General features: G+C 53.5%; 6 protein-coding genes across 6 annotated transcripts; 2 read left to right on the forward strand and 4 right to left on the reverse strand.

Annotated features, from left to right (window-relative positions):
- Window positions 1-224: 224 nt before the first annotated feature.
- Window positions 225-1,502, forward strand: EV422DRAFT_565468 (ER protein Pkr1-domain-containing protein; the record flags this gene model as incomplete). Its single annotated transcript, XM_053072320.1, has 2 exons — window positions 225-1,282; window positions 1,349-1,502. 2 exons carry the CDS (start codon window positions 225-227, stop codon window positions 1,500-1,502), a joined length of 1,212 nt encoding a protein of 403 aa, XP_052927572.1.
- EV422DRAFT_618381 (uncharacterized protein) lies at window positions 1,348-5,936 on the reverse strand. The gene is made up of 16 exons (XM_053074034.1): window positions 5,640-5,936; window positions 5,490-5,580; window positions 5,070-5,412; window positions 4,734-4,972; window positions 4,484-4,677; window positions 4,229-4,411; window positions 3,898-4,162; window positions 3,774-3,836; window positions 3,631-3,707; window positions 3,411-3,538; window positions 2,933-3,334; window positions 2,424-2,860; window positions 2,189-2,355; window positions 2,007-2,112; window positions 1,659-1,934; window positions 1,348-1,592 (listed from the first exon to the last, which is right to left on the reverse strand). Exons 1-15 carry the CDS (start codon window positions 5,645-5,647, stop codon window positions 1,836-1,838), a joined length of 2,802 nt encoding a protein of 933 aa, XP_052927573.1. The 5' UTR covers window positions 5,648-5,936; the 3' UTR covers window positions 1,348-1,592; window positions 1,659-1,835.
- Window positions 5,925-8,034, forward strand: EV422DRAFT_521322 (uncharacterized protein). The gene is made up of 6 exons (XM_053069749.1): window positions 5,925-6,225; window positions 6,323-6,570; window positions 6,652-6,847; window positions 6,921-7,149; window positions 7,231-7,315; window positions 7,392-8,034. Exons 1-6 carry the CDS (start codon window positions 5,963-5,965, stop codon window positions 7,907-7,909), a joined length of 1,539 nt encoding a protein of 512 aa, XP_052927574.1. The 5' UTR covers window positions 5,925-5,962; the 3' UTR covers window positions 7,910-8,034.
- Window positions 8,035-10,967, reverse strand: EV422DRAFT_521328 (Biopterin-dependent aromatic amino acid hydroxylase-domain-containing protein). The gene is made up of 16 exons (XM_053069750.1): window positions 10,595-10,967; window positions 10,298-10,527; window positions 10,155-10,237; window positions 9,996-10,084; window positions 9,885-9,935; window positions 9,752-9,824; window positions 9,583-9,688; window positions 9,361-9,513; window positions 9,282-9,301; window positions 9,164-9,220; window positions 9,083-9,098; window positions 8,935-9,014; window positions 8,804-8,871; window positions 8,685-8,730; window positions 8,600-8,619; window positions 8,035-8,499 (listed from the first exon to the last, which is right to left on the reverse strand). Exons 1-16 carry the CDS (start codon window positions 10,855-10,857, stop codon window positions 8,334-8,336), a joined length of 1,521 nt encoding a protein of 506 aa, XP_052927575.1. The 5' UTR covers window positions 10,858-10,967; the 3' UTR covers window positions 8,035-8,333.
- A 322-nt stretch (window positions 10,968-11,289) lies between these two features.
- Window positions 11,290-12,416, reverse strand: EV422DRAFT_359246 (uncharacterized protein). Its single transcript, XM_053066623.1, has 5 exons — window positions 12,255-12,416; window positions 12,045-12,188; window positions 11,830-11,967; window positions 11,677-11,763; window positions 11,290-11,612 (listed from the first exon to the last, which is right to left on the reverse strand). Exons 1-5 carry the CDS (start codon window positions 12,279-12,281, stop codon window positions 11,454-11,456), a joined length of 555 nt encoding a protein of 184 aa, XP_052927576.1. The 5' UTR covers window positions 12,282-12,416; the 3' UTR covers window positions 11,290-11,453.
- A 451-nt stretch (window positions 12,417-12,867) lies between these two features.
- EV422DRAFT_359281 (uncharacterized protein) lies at window positions 12,868-14,557 on the reverse strand. Its single transcript, XM_053066624.1, has one exon. The coding sequence runs from the start codon at window positions 14,256-14,258 to the stop codon at window positions 13,095-13,097; it is 1,164 nt and encodes a 387-aa protein (XP_052927577.1). The 5' UTR covers window positions 14,259-14,557; the 3' UTR covers window positions 12,868-13,094.
- Between the last annotated feature and the right edge of the window lie 271 nt (window positions 14,558-14,828).

Raw genomic sequence — 14,828 nt, forward strand, 5'->3', positions numbered from 1 at the left:
AGCGCGTGCAAGCATTACGCGCTGTGCGAAGCCGTCACTTGCGTAAACCATGTAAAAGGATGTAAAAGCTGGAAGCCCCTGAACAACTGACTGCCCTTGCTTCAAGACAAGATTCCCACGACCCTCCTCAAAAACTCTACAGCACGCAGACGTATTCCGTACAACCCCTATCACCGGAACAGAACCTGAACGCACTTCCAAGATAGAATCGCAAACCAACCGCAATGATGGGTACCACTGGAACCACATCCTCCCATCCCGTCCCAGAACAAACCAATCCCACCCTCACCCCGGCATCCGCTTCCGGAAGCACAGTGGACGACCAAGAGGATGCCTTCAGCGAGCGTCTCTCCAACGTCGATACCGACTCCGAATCTATAGTTGTCGTCGAGAGGAAACCCCTGCATCAAATCGATCTCGACGAGCCGCTTCCTCTTGACCTGGGAACGCCGATCGGAGTGAGTCTGGCGAAACTGGCAAAGGACTTTGAGGTCGCAACGAAAGGAGACGCGTTGGCAGAAGAAAGCTGCGATGATAAGGAGAACGTAAACTCGGGTCTGGCTGCTTTGCCGATTAACATTGAGAAGCCAATCACACAGTCGACTTCTCGCGATGTGCCAACGGACGCACCAAGGGATGTTGGGGAAAAGGACGAGCAAGCGTCTGATGTGCCAACCCCTCAAACGTCAATCAAGGAAGCCGCCAGCACAGTCCCCTCCAGCGCAGTCGTTCCCATTGCGCATCCCACTACACCCTCGTCCGCCACCGAGGAAAACGAAGCATCGATCGCGCCAGCTGCCACATCCGACGCCCCATCCGAACAGGAATATACTGCTCGCGAAGAATTTGAGGCTGAAAACACCCTGCGTCAGCGTTCTGTCGCACAACAAGCAAAAGAGCCCATTGGAGAGTTCGAGGCATCCCATGAGACAGATTCATCTCCACAGCACTTTAAACAAGAAGCGAACAAAGATGTAGAGGACTACGACACAATCGAGCAGGAAATGGCCGCAGATCTCGCCGAATCCAAAACACATGTCGTACACGACGCACCCGAGCGAACGCTGGACGAGCAGCGACAAGCACGTAACAAAAACATTCTGGAGGAGGTCTGGGACTCGATCTTCACGCCAGGCATCAACAGTCGCGTGCAGGGAGTCATGAACCTGTCCTTTGCGGGACTGTTCCTTTCACTCTTAGCGTTGGCGGTGGCTACAGGTGGAAACCTTCACGTGCTGGCGCTGATGGGAGTCGCGGCGTGTTTGTTTGCGTCAATTCAATGGTGGGTGGAAGAAACCTGACCATTTGCCGTCTCGGACTTTTATTTATCGCTCCTCATTCCCCTCAGGTTTCTGCACGAGTTGGCCAAACAACCTCCTCCACCCGCCCTCCAAGCCGACAAGACCGTCATCCCCTCCATCGAAGTCCTGCGTGCTACACCAACCACTGAAGAGTCCGAACCATTTGCTCTTCAGTCAGAAGACATATCAGGAGGGCAGTAGACAGGTTGTTGGCTAGGGACTCCTATGCGTCATTCCAGTGTTATGTAGCTCATGGCCGAGTACCCCACTCTTTCGTGTATGTAGGCTAGTCTTTCGTTTTCGAGAATGAGTGCGTTATATATCCCCAGCAGGAAGTAGGATGTAACAGTACTGTACATTATTGAAACATATCAATGCTACCACGGATAGCAGTCCGGTCCACTTGCGCGATAGAGAATAGTCAAATTTGGTGCAAGTTACTGCAACGATCTGCGGCGCATTAGATGGTGGCGGGATTCCATTGGGGAGTACTTGCAAGCTAAGCAGAGCTGATGTGCTACGTGGCTCACATCGTCAAGATGCCAAAAAGCGTAAATCTCCCTCATGCGGATCCTGGGCCGCGATCGTCTCCGTCTCTAGCGTTGCCTCGAACCGTGAATGTGCCAGGATTTCCTAATGACGAGCAAAAATGGCGTTAAGATTGCCTTTCACGATCCACGATCAAAGTGAGATGCGGCGACGAACCTTCACACGGCTCCGCAGGACTTCCTTCCGATATTCTCGCCATTTCTGTTCCTTCTCGCCTGCGACGTACGCTCGCCACATGCGCATGTAGCGTTTTGGGACGAGGCTGCGATGGTATTCAGAATCATTCAGAACGGAATGTTCCCATCATGAGGGACGAATGTACTGCTATAAACACTTACCGCTGAGCCATGTTATCCGCCTTCGCGTACGCCGCTTGCTCGGCCGCGATTCGCCGCTTGCGCGCGATGTGGAACGCATCCCGCCAGCGCTGGAACCCTCGTTGCTCGGCGGATACCAGACTTTGCTTGATGGCCAATTGCGTGCTTTCCATGCGTGCCGAACGCGTCTGGTTTCATGATGATTGTTAGCGCATTTTCATATCTCCGCGGCCATCAAGTAATGACAATAAAATACCATCTTCCACCGCCTCCACATATCCGCGACACACCTCCCTCTATGCAGCTTACAAGCCCTCTCCCACCTCTCCTTCACTCTCGCCTCCCACCGTTCCCTCCACCTCTTAACCCATCTCTTCTGCCACATTCCATCCGCACATCTCACCCCCTCCTCTCTCAACCCCACCCACGCCCTCCAAACCCCCCTAACACACCACCGCTCCCTAAACCGCCTAATCATATCATTAACAGCCTCGATCTGCGCTTTGCGGGCCGCCGCGGCTTCCTCGAGTGCTTTGCGTTCAGCGCGGGCACGCTCTTTCTCGGCTTCGGCTTGGCGCAGGGTTTCGGCTTCGGCGGCGGCGCGGGCGGCGGCCTGTTCGGCGGCGTGGGCTTCGCGGGCGAGGGCGAGTTGTTCGCGTTTGAGGCGGCGGGTGGCGTGGCGGGCTTCCATTGCTATGAACAAGTAAAGAACACCCGGGTGTCAGAATGTGTGAGGAGACGTGCGGCAGCAGAGAAGGAACGCACCATCTATCATCTGCTGATCCTTCACGCTTCGGATAGGCAGGCGAGGCTTCAGAGCTGGTTTTGCGATAGGGCGAGGTTTGGCTACGGTGTGCGCGTGTCCGGTCTCGGTGATGCTAGCCGCATCATCTTCGACTGGCCGATCGGAAGCCGAATTCAGGGCAGCTTCCGTCTGGACTGCCTCATCAACAACGGGCGTGCCCATCTCAGCTGCACCGTCCGCCACCACCCTCGCTTCATTGCGACCAGCACCCTCCGCCATACTTTTAAGATCCGCGACCACGGTCTCAACTCGCTTCTGTTCGACCTCAGCCTCGAGCTTCCGTCTCTTCTCGACTTTGAGCAGCAGCTCTTTCATCTGTTTCGCGCGTTCTTCGTGTTGGCGGCGGAGGGTTCGGGCTTCTTCTATGGGAAAGCAAATGATTCATGTTATCAGCTTACAAGCGCGTTGACATATAATCTGACGTCCGAACACACGTACTCTCCATCCTCGCCCAAGCAGCCCATGCCAGAAACGCTTTAGACTTCTGCCTGCTAGCGTGGAAATTGGCCGCCATCGTTGCCGTCTCTTGCGCATGCTTGAGTTGACGGGCAAACTCCTCGGCTGCTCTAATCAAAGAAACGAAAACGAGGAACAAGAGACAAGGGACGGTTAGTTCCGCTCAACGGATTGACCGGGAATGTGAGGTATAAGATTATACCGTTTGTGAACCCGAGCGCGACGAGCTGCTTTCCAAGCCTGCCACATTCCGTTCAGAAGACGCCAGCGACGAACGATCTAGAGCACGAAAGAAAATGAGCTCTTCATCTATCATGATGCAGGCGCTTCTTCATCCGTCCTCACCTGACATTGCTGGAATGAGCGTTGATGGTCAACCACCAGCTGACACCAGGCGGCCAAGAACGTCTAGAACGGAACGGTTATCCATAGGTCGTCTAGAAGGTCACTTTGAGAACGATTGGCATGCCTTCAGCATTTTAAGCCTTTTCAGTGAGTACAGCTCATCCGCACGCCATCGACCATATTCCAGTCGTTTCTGTTTCATCTCCTGTCGCTTCTTCTCTTCACTGTTTTCTACCTCGTTTGGTATATTGTGCGCCGAGTGTTTCTGGTGAATGAGGGTGTGGTCGCCGTTTTCTTTCCGGCTTCTTGCGGGATGAGTGCGCGATGTATTTGCCGTGGATGCATTAGGTGCTCTTGTCGCCGCATCATCATTAGCAAGAAGATCGTCTCTAAGATAGGGCGGATAAGCTCAAGGGCTCCGCATGCGATATCCGGAGCACATGTGCATTACTTACACAAGGGCAAGACTCATCTTCTCCATTCCTTCTTCGTCTCTCCTACGTGCCCGTGACTTTGGTCGGAGCTTCTCACCCAGCGTCTCTTCGAGCGCGACCCGCGCGGCTCGGACGGCGATCTCCATTTTCCATCGCTCGCATTTTTCTTTCGGTGCCGGCGGTATTGGGGCGATATCTTTGTTTCTGCCATAGTGAACCCACCGTATCAGCTGACGAGCCTGATCTGTGAAGTGCAGCTGGGCCAGCGTCTCTTACCGCAACCTCTCAATGCCTTTCGTTTGCATCCGATGCAGCATTTTGGACTGCTTGTCCGCCAGCTTCCTCTCCACCTCCAATACTTTCTGCTGTCTTTGCTTCTCGCGACGCTCACGGACCAGGTCCTGCCTTTCTTGCAATGCCGCACGTGGGTCGTCCGGATGCTTGTGTGATTGTGGCGAAACCCCTATTGACTGCATCAGGGCTTAGTTCTTGATCACTTCGCAGTGTGAAGGCGATGTCAAGTTACCTTGACGCAGCCATCTCTCACAGCCTCCTGCACAATAGCTCTAACCTGTCTCCCTTCCGTCGCCGCACACAGCTGCTGTTCCAGGTTGGCTGCCCGGGCAGCAGCGTCATCGTACGTCACTCCTCCATCGCCCCCGTAAGTGATCTTCCCTCGGATGCTTGCAGATGCATCCGCGTTTACGCTGAGGCGACTATCGACACTTGCAGCGCTGGTGACCCAGTGCTCCAGGAGTGCTCGGGCTTGAAGTTTCGATGCAAATGGGACGATCAGCTTTGACGAGCGGATGATGAGACCCAATCAAAGGTGGCGCGATGTAGAGAAGCGGTACATCCATACCTTCCACCATAACATCGTTAGTGTTCTCCATCACCATATTCTCCAACGCCAACGACTCGGTCGCGTTCCAGGCCGACCGATCCGATTGCCCATTCCTCAGATACTGATTCAACGCCCGCGATGACCCTGTCGGAGCATCGTCATCGCGACTAAACTGAGGGAAAATACTCCCATAATCAGGTACCGGCGCAATGATCTCGGGCTCGGCTGCGAGGGCGGCGGTTCGAGCGAAATGTCTATCCGCCGAGAAGTGTGATTTCGGGGCTAGCTGTTCCTCGTCTGCTCGCGGTATGCTGCTTCGTAATGGTGCGACATTCGATGACCTGGCAGGTGTATCCCAAGCCTAAAATGGTACGGAACTCAACCCTCAAGACTCCACAGCACAACAGCACAGAGCTATGTCGGCACCAGCCGACTGACCTCATCCACACGCGTTTGGCTCGACCGTTGCTTATGATCGTCGTCGTGAGCCGGATGCCGACCAATGCATAGGGTGGACCAATCGTTGCTACTGTATAGAATGTCATATCAGAAAAGGCTTTGAGAATGAAACATAACACGAAATCAGACCTCATCATTCGTCGGACAGCTCTCGGCGTTTCCAGTTGATCAGCAAGATGGTGCAGCGATGCCAATTACGATGACGATGAAGCGACTCAATCGATGAGAAACCCTTCTTCATCTGCATATGTTAGCGATTGGTGCCAACCTCTTCCATCTAAATCTAGATCCAGAACAGTACTACTCTCGATCTCGACAGCTTCTCAGAAAGGACGGAATAGGCATGACACACGCGTCACTCAGTCGCCTTCGGACGCGACGCGTTTTTCGCAAAAGGAAGCGTCCGACATGTATACGGGTTCAAGGCTACAGCCACATCTTAAACCTTCACTATGCCAGCACCCACCAAACTGGCCTCCAAAAAAGGCGCACCAACTGCATCTTCCTCCGATGCATTAGCAAAGGAAAGTGGCAGCAGCAACGCCTTACCAGCGATAGCCGCCAAAAGCGTTGCTAACGTCAATTCGAGTGCATCATCCCGCCCCGCTTCCGCCGGCAGCGATGCGTCGCTTGAATACGAGGGCTTGGTGCTGAGCTACGGGGACAGCGAAAAGATTATGGGCTGTGTGTTGCGGAGTGATACGAAGGGCGCAGAGTACGTTCGAGCGGAATTTTCTCTGTATCATGCGCCGCAAAAACTGCCTTCGGCTCACAGGATTAATTGGAGAATTATCTACTTCCTCCCCATGCAGCCTGGCTATCCGAAAAGCGCTCCATCTTCATCCACCTCCACCTCCACCCAAGCACGTTCTATCCCTCTCGCAAGCGGCGGCTCTGGAAATCAAATCAGACCGGCATCTCGAAGACGAAGTGCAGAGGGACGGCATTTTTGCCCGCTACCTGGTGGATGCTTGCTGGTTCGCCATGACCAAAGGATTCACGAACTGGCAGCTGTCGGTGTGGATTACGGTTTTCTGTGCCGCTCATCGGGATTTCATTGGTAGTCTAATACCCATCCTCTGCAAATTTTGCTGAGATTTCGAAATGACAGGTGTGGCTAATCACACACTTCTCTGTCTAGGTCAGCTCCAACTGGACAAAGAGATCAAGGGCGGCCATGAGAGCACGAATTCCATCAGCATGAGCGGGATAGAGTCTGCGAAGTTTTGCGAGCACCTCTTCCTGGAGACGCTCGTGACGTTCAACTACCGCCGCTTCCAATCACAGGCGTTCACGAAGCAGGAAGCCATCGCTTTGATCGATTTCTTCACCGATAAGTAAGAAGCCATCTTGATTCGGTCAAATGCATGTGCGCACCTGCTGATCTTCCCTTCCCCATATTTCCCACAGCTACCTCCGCCACATCGACCTCATCTCCTTCGTCTTCACCCAATCGCAAGACGTCAACCAGCATTCGGCGAAGTACCGCGTCAACCAGCCGGATGAATTCCGGCGAGCTAAAGGCGGGAAGGGCTCCTTTGACGCGAAACCGCTGAAAGATGCCGTGCCGGAAGAGCGGTGGAATGAGTTCTGTGCGATGGAGAGGGAGAGAGAGAAGGCGGAGAGGGAGCGGAGGGAGGTGAGTGGACTGTTTGAGACAATTTCGGGGTAGGCTCGTCAGCATCATTGAAGTGCTGATGCCTTCGCTTGATCGATGTAGCAAGAGGAAGCGGAAGCCGCACGGCTGAAGGCAGAGGAGGAAGGAAAAGCCGCCGCTGCACCGGCCCCAGTCGTCGATCTATCACGTAAGTGACCGATCTCAATCTTTTCCCACGTCCCCAAGTGCTGATGTTTTACATTCCGTGTCTGGTCGTACACCAGCCGCCGAACCCCCTATCTCAATCAAACCCCTCGAACTCCCACCCCCACCACAACCCAACCCAGCAACCCTCTTCCCACCATCGCTAATCGAAGCCGCAGCACACGAAGCACCCGTGCCCATCCCTGTCACCCAGGTCGACTCAACCCCTCCCACATCCGACTCAACATCCCCACCGCCCAGTCCCTTGCTCTCCACATCGGACATCCCGCGGAGCAAAACACTTTACCCCGCCGAAATCGCCCACATCCTCTCCGCGACGATCGACAGTCATCTCGCCGCTCTGTCGTCGCATCTGGAGAAGCAGATGGATCATCAGGCGGCGGAGATGGCGAGGATTTTGGAGAAGAGGGAGAAGGAGAAGAAGGCGGGTGGGGCCGTAGTGGGGAAGGTGGAGGAGGCGAAGAAGGTGGCGGCTGGTGCTGCTGGTGCGACGGCACCGAGGAGGGAGTCGGCGGCGGGCAAGACGAAGAGTGTTGGCGAAAAGAAGGTGGCTGGGAAGAGTGCAAAGGGACGGTAAACAACACTTGTCGAGCCATAACCTTGGCAATGAAGCGGCGGAGCGACTGGTGCGCTGACGAGTCGCTTTGGAAACGGAATGCATATATCTGTCGTCAATGGGAACACCTCTTCAACTCAGTAGTGGTGCTACAGAATAAAATATATTCGTCCATCACCACAAACACAGGAGTCCCTACGCTATGCAGGCTACTCTATGTCCATGTCGCGAGCTACGCTACCTCATACACTTGCGTGCTACCCTCATGGGTCAAATCGAATGAAGTAATGCAATGATAATGCATTTTCGTGCGGCGTGAAAAGGCCCAGCATCCAAAATGATCGTGCAAGGAACATGTAAACAAACCCATTGGGCATTGAGACGGTCCACCCAACCAGTCTCTGCTCCACAAGGTATCTCAGCCAGAGTCGACATACAGAATTCTTCAGAGGTGAAGTTTCTCCACGGCCGAGATGAGACGAGTCAATTCGCCCTTGATGTTCTGCGCGTGACGGACCGTCTTATCCTTTGTGTCAAGAACCTCAATGGACTCGGTTAATGCGTTGTATCGCGGCACAAATGGTCTGTCGATCGAATCGGTTGCGTAGTCCCTATAATGCAGGTGTGTTAGTTAACGTGATAGTTAGTTGCTGGGTGGTGTCCCAGCATTGCGCTAGCTTCACAAGCATTCCAATCGAATCTTTCAAGTACCTGACTTGCTCTTTCATGTCCTGGAAGCAGATGCGATCAGCTTAAGTTTATGACAACCCACACGGGCTCCCACTGCAAACCTTACCTTGAAACTCTCGGCCACAAAGTACAATGGTTGGTACTCGGTGATTCTGCACAACGGAGAGAGTTGATCAGCAACGACACATTCTGTTCACTAGCCACTTGGTCATAGCAGCCACATACGGGTATTTCTGCACAGCGGCGACCTTGGGGTCAAAAGGCACCTTCTTTGGCTTGTCGCTCAAACAGTACTAAAACGTTCGCCATCAGCAGACCGATAAGATTACTCTCACGTAAATGAAGCATGGACCTACCTCCAACTCCCCGAAACTGGAGAGTAAACCTGCGCCATACGCTTTGATCTCATTGCCTTGCCGGCACAGTCCAAACTCCACTGCAAAGTCATTGTATTGTAAGAATCTCGATTGCGAGGCTGTTGACGGCTCTCTGGTGAGCCCTTACCGGTGAACCAGTAGATCTGGGATTGCAAATGGCAGTTAGTAAGTGCGATAGGTGCCAGCATGCCCTCAATTTAGAGCGTACCGTTGCAAGCTTCTCGATAGCCTCGTCTGACGCTCCCAGAGATGCCAAGCCGATTTCCTACAGGAAAGTCAGTATTGGGCTTATACACGCCACTCAGTCGCCCAACGAAGCTGCGAACCTGCGAGAAATCGGCAAAGTCTGGAATTCATTGTTAAATCGGCGTCTCAACATTGCTTTCTGTACACTCCGAAACTCACCTGGGTCAGCATAGAGCGGAACGTGACCAAGCAGCTCATGGCACAGGTCCGGCTCCGGCGTGTACAAAGGTTCGGAATGGTGACGGATGTATTGTGTGCTGTGGAAGACGCGGAACGCCAAGGCGTTCAAGAAGTCACGGGATGACAGAAGACCTGTTCCTCGCCCGGATTAGTCACAACTCGGGTAGTGAAGAAAGTTCAAAATGCGTGTCCAGCACGCACCCATAACGGGCCGCAGTGTCCACCCAGTCGACTCCTTCATGAACCTCGACACATCCTCTACCTGAGGGATGTTGTCCGGGGCGTATCCACAATTGTGTTCCAGTAACTACAGGAACTCCACCCATCAGCTTTGTAGATTGCAAGGCACTCCGGTTACAGAGTTACTCACTGGAAGAACATATTGATGTTCCCGGCACGCGTGTGTCTTGTACAGAGCCGTGAGCTTCTTGTAGACGATACCCCTACATCGTAGATGATGGTCAGATCGTTCTCTTTGGCATTGAAAGCATAATGCATCTCACCATGTCTTGGTCTCCTGCTCGGTGTACTGGATTCGAGGCACGGCCTCGCCGCTTTGAAAATGGAGTAAAATTAGCACAAGCTACGAGTGTTAAAGCTCGTCCATCACATACTATTTGTATGTCCGTGCGATCCGCGTAATCTCCGCACGGCGTTCCCTGTATACTGGGTCTTTGAACCCAGGATGATCAGCGTCAAGCTCCTGTTTGCGAGGTATTCGATCAGCAGATGTGCTTCAGTGTGGGGAAGACCCACAGTGGCCACGCTCGCACCTGTCCGTAGGACATGACCTTCTCGGCGAAAGTGTCCATGTCGGATTTCTTCCGTGGGAACCATGGAGTCTTCTGCAGTGTGACTATTACGCGAAGGGTCAGTTTGACCGTCTCGCATCACCTGCAGCCTTCCGGACGCCCACCTCGATCAGTGTCACCGCTGCTCACGACACGCAGCTCCTTCACGACTTTCTGCAGCTGTGTCGATACCCTCTCGATTTGCGCCTCCTCTCCCGCGTTGAAGTCAACGAAGATCTCGTAAAAGTCGCGAGTTTGGCTGGGTCGCGATTCGATGCGCGACAACGATACGTTGAGTTTGCTAAGCTGCCGAAGAACCTCTTCCAGTGCCCCTGCCCGGTCTTCGATTTTGAAGCTGGGGAACGTGAATAGGTACGTTCAGCGCCTGCCAAGCAAGGACTGCTGCAAAAACCGACGCTTACCTCAGTGTAACGCGGAGCATTGGGTTCCCAGTTTCCACAGGTGCCGCTGCGGTTGCCGTTGCTTGGTTTCCATGGAAGCGCAAGCCAATAGGCCTTGCGCTTGCGGGAAAAGCACACAATGCTGTTGGGTAGCTGCCAAAGCGAAAGGAAGCAGTCCACGGACTCGCTGCTCTGCAAGTTGAGAGTGTGCGGGTCTGCTGGCGGAGTTGGGACACGGCACGACGGAGGGATCGGCCGGCGAGACAGGCTGCAGCGTGGGACATGACGGCTACTACGATGGCGCAAGACAGAGACCTTTGCAGAAGGACTAGCTTGCAGGATGGAGCTGGGAATGGAAATGCGATATGGGGGGGGGGGGGGGGGGGGGGGGGGGGATGTTTTCGCAGTCGGGAGGGTTTTCATCGAACGGATGGATCGATCGGTCAATAATACAGTACTATATTTGTTAAGCGCGCCTAATGTGAAAGGGCCTCCCAAAACTCAAAACGTTTAAGAATGGGATTCAAATAGTCCCAAGCAGCCGGCCAAATCAACTGACCGGCGTCCGCCTACCCCACACCCGCCGCATGACCGTGACGGTGATTTTTGAACGCATCCGTGGCCGTCAGGACTCTCCGATTCAGCCAATCACGACGTGTTGCGGATGACCAGGGCTTCTCGTACGCGCAGCCGGTAAGCGTTCCTTCCGTTTCCTTTTTTTTTCTCTCAGGAACCAGGACCCAACGGACGGATTTCAACCCGTTCATAGGCATAGCATTTTTCACGAACATCGCAAATCGAAAATTTAGCCATACTGTTCATGTGTTTACGGACACATTCTTCCAAAAATGATGCTCTGCTTCTTGACATGGGACCCTCCTCACATGAGCTTCGTCTTCATAATCTCCCACATGATCCGCCGTCTAAAGTAAGGCATGCTAGTCCCGTCAAAATCAAAGTGTTGCTCGCGCGCAGTGTATTCCATGAACAGGCAGGTGAACACCCCGCAGTCGTTGCCGTTCAGTTGCGCTGGGCAGTCCTGCGGAAAGAGGGTACAGTTAGATCCTCTATCTTGTGCATCAGCCACCAATATGACATCCTACCCTTGGCGCATAGTCTGTCCACGCTGAAAAGTCGAACTTCTGCTTCTTCTTGTCCATCGATTCTTGCTCAAGGTACGACCGCATAATCTGGAGGTCACGTTCGTTTAGCAAACCCACGCTGCTTCAAAACCCGTCGCAAACTGAGACACCCACCCTTAGAACGTTCGCAGCCGACCCATGCAATGAGTCATAGTACTCGACTCGCTTCTCCTTGAAGTTCAGTACGGAGCATGTCCAATGATTGCCCAAGTGAACGGGTACAATCACGTAGTCCAATGCAAAGATGTCAATCTAAAAGAGGGAGGAGTCAGAAGTCGACGGTAAGCCGGTGCGCAGTGTCCATTCCTTTGACATTCATGAAAACCCACTTTCTTTGTCCATTTGCGAACCAAGTTATAGTTCTTGGACATGTTCGCATAGAAAAACGTGTTGAAGCAATGGATCTTGGGATATATGTTATTGATATCTTCTTGAGCACGATGCATAATCAGCTGCCCATAAATATTGATGATCTAGGGGGGCCAAAATGTCAGCAGATGCAGTGTTTCCAACGCCTTTCCGCAGGCACGATAGCATACTTCATCATTCAGCCAATTGCCGTCCATGAGAGTACGCAAATCGCGGGTGGATATCTTGATCTTGAAGGCGTCTGCCACAACTGCTCTTGGATCACTTTCTAGGGCATCGTCGATTTCGTCTTCTTGCTCTTCCGTGAGAGCTGGGTATTCCTCCTCCTGAGCAAAGCAACGACCGTTAGTAGAGGCAAACGGTTGTGGCACAGCTTGATGTTACTCACGGTTTCACCCTTGGAGATCTCCAACCGCAGGCTTTTCAACTGTGGATTACGAGAGAATATGTTAGAGCGCTAGAGCGAACATGGTTTGCCCTCTAGCCCCGCGAGTCCATACCTGCTCCTCCACCTTCTTTTGCTTTGCGAGGAGTTCATCGTATAATGGCGTTGAAACTTTTGCGGGCAGCGGTTGCCTAGGTGCATGCTTGCAGTTTAGCACATTGTTGCGAGAAAGAACGCATCGTCAAGGGTGACATGGGCACTCACGTCTTCCTGTACACGTCAATCTTGGGCTTCAAGAACTTGTATTCCTGAATCCTAGCCTGAATGTGTTCCAGGCTGACCGGATCAGGTCGTAATATCCCTGGGCGCTGATTGTTCGTGCGTCGACTCCTACAACTTGCCTTAGTAAAGGGAGACCTCATGGAATTATAGTCAGGCTTCGCTTACCGTAACGACCCAGCGATGCTTTGCCGTAGGCTGAAATCCCCAGCACGTCCAGGATGTCGAACTTTGAACACAAGTCAGCTCCGGCAGCATGTAAACCCTACTCCGCCGCATTCCGGCATACCTTTCAGCGCGGCACCCCACCGATCCGGCATGAAATGCCGTAACAGTTTCAGCCTGTTCATCTCCCTTTCTTTCTTGGACTAGAAGGCAAATTGAAGTGAGGACAGGCTGCACACTGCGGATATCCCGGTCGCATTACCTTTGGTTTTAATATCGACCGTGATAAGGAACTCCGTCCAAAGGAGGACGCCGTTGATCCGGCTAATGAGGAATCCTGAGATCTCACGGTGAAAACTGATTGACGCCCCATAAAGTTCTCCTTTTCCTCGTTTCTCCTTAGTGTTCGGATGCCAGCATTGGGAGTCGCGGCGTTTGAAAAGGATTTCGCACCCTTCTCTGGTGAATCTTCTGGACTCGGGTATTCAACGTGCGAATCTCCATTCAGTCGTTGTAAACTGTCCGGTTGTGAATTGTCGTCTCTTTTCGCAGGCCGGCCTGTCCGTTGCGGCTCGAAGAAGGGGTGATAGCCGTCGTCGCGGCTCGGTATGTCAGACGGCAACCTCTTCGCCTCATCTGCTTCCGTTGAGTGTGGTGACGTTGGTGGCTCGATGTCCACCGAGGGGACGCAATCGCTATCATCGTCGATAACGATCACTTCTGGTTCCTTATGAATCACTCGATCACCACCGACTGTATCCCTCTCAACCCGCGTAGACGGCTCCTCCTCTATCAGGTCGTCCAATGTGATGGGCTCGTCAGCAGCCGCCTTCTCCTCCTCGCCAAGCACAGTTTCCGTCCGCGTTTCCTGAATCTCTTCCTCCACTACCTCCTCGAAACATTCCGAAATTGGAACAGTAGCTACCGTCTCCTCATCACTGTCGAGATCGACGACCGACGCCGTATCGCTTGGTGGGGTGATAATAATGCGCGTACCGCAGCGACTCACTATAGAAGCCGACGTAACGTCCTCCTCGACGTCCGAACAAGTCCCCGTAACCACCCCTGCGTCGGGTCCTCTTTCAGTGCGCTCCACAGTGACTGAAGAGAGCGTGTACACTCTTACGCCCTCCGTACCGCTTTCACTGGCGCCGTTTGGGGCCACCGCGTCCGGCGTCCACAGCAAATTGGAAAGCGCGGACACAACGCTGGAGAACGGACGACCCCACCATGCGGATGTCGTTTGGCGGCGCTTAGGCGGCCTAGCCAGGCTTGTTTCTGGCTCTGACTCGTCTGCGCCGCTGTCGTCCCCTTCCCAGTTGGGGCGCCCTCGCTTCTTTGCCATCGTGCTGTGTGGTTGACGGTCCAGCGCCACCTGAAATGGCAGTGCGCTCTTTTCCCACGATTGCAATAGAGATAGTGGGCCTCCCTGACTTCTTGTTCCTCCACCGTCTGTGCTTGGGAGGGTTGGAGTTCTGTGGTGCTGTGCTGTCTGCCCGTGGGTTATGTGTTATACCAGCGATTTGACTGCAATGCGAGTGCGGGAGTTCGAAGAAGGGAATGTCCAACTTGCGCCGGTTCAAAGTTGACCAAACGCAACCTCGCCGCGCGCGTCAATCGTCGGACATTGCCGACTCCGGGTTCAAATTCCTCGTAGAGGTAGCCGCATAGAAAAAGGGCAGGACCACACCTTTGTAACCCGCAAGAACCTGGGAACAATGAACCGAACTCGACCAAAGCCAGGATCGTTTGTCGCGTGACCTCTCTGTCCTGACGCGGGAACGGGCGACTTGCAGCCTTGCCGAAAACCGACATCCGAGACTGCAACTGCAACTTGGACATCAGGAATGCACACAGTGACTCTTCACATCAACGGGGAACGAGAACTTCAAGACTTTGGTGATTTTTTCGGCCT

This window comes from Fimicolochytrium jonesii (genome assembly GCF_025526975.1).
Source record: "Fimicolochytrium jonesii strain JEL569 chromosome Unknown EV422scaffold_5, whole genome shotgun sequence".
NCBI lineage: Eukaryota > Fungi > Chytridiomycota > Chytridiomycetes > Spizellomycetales > Powellomycetaceae > Fimicolochytrium > Fimicolochytrium jonesii.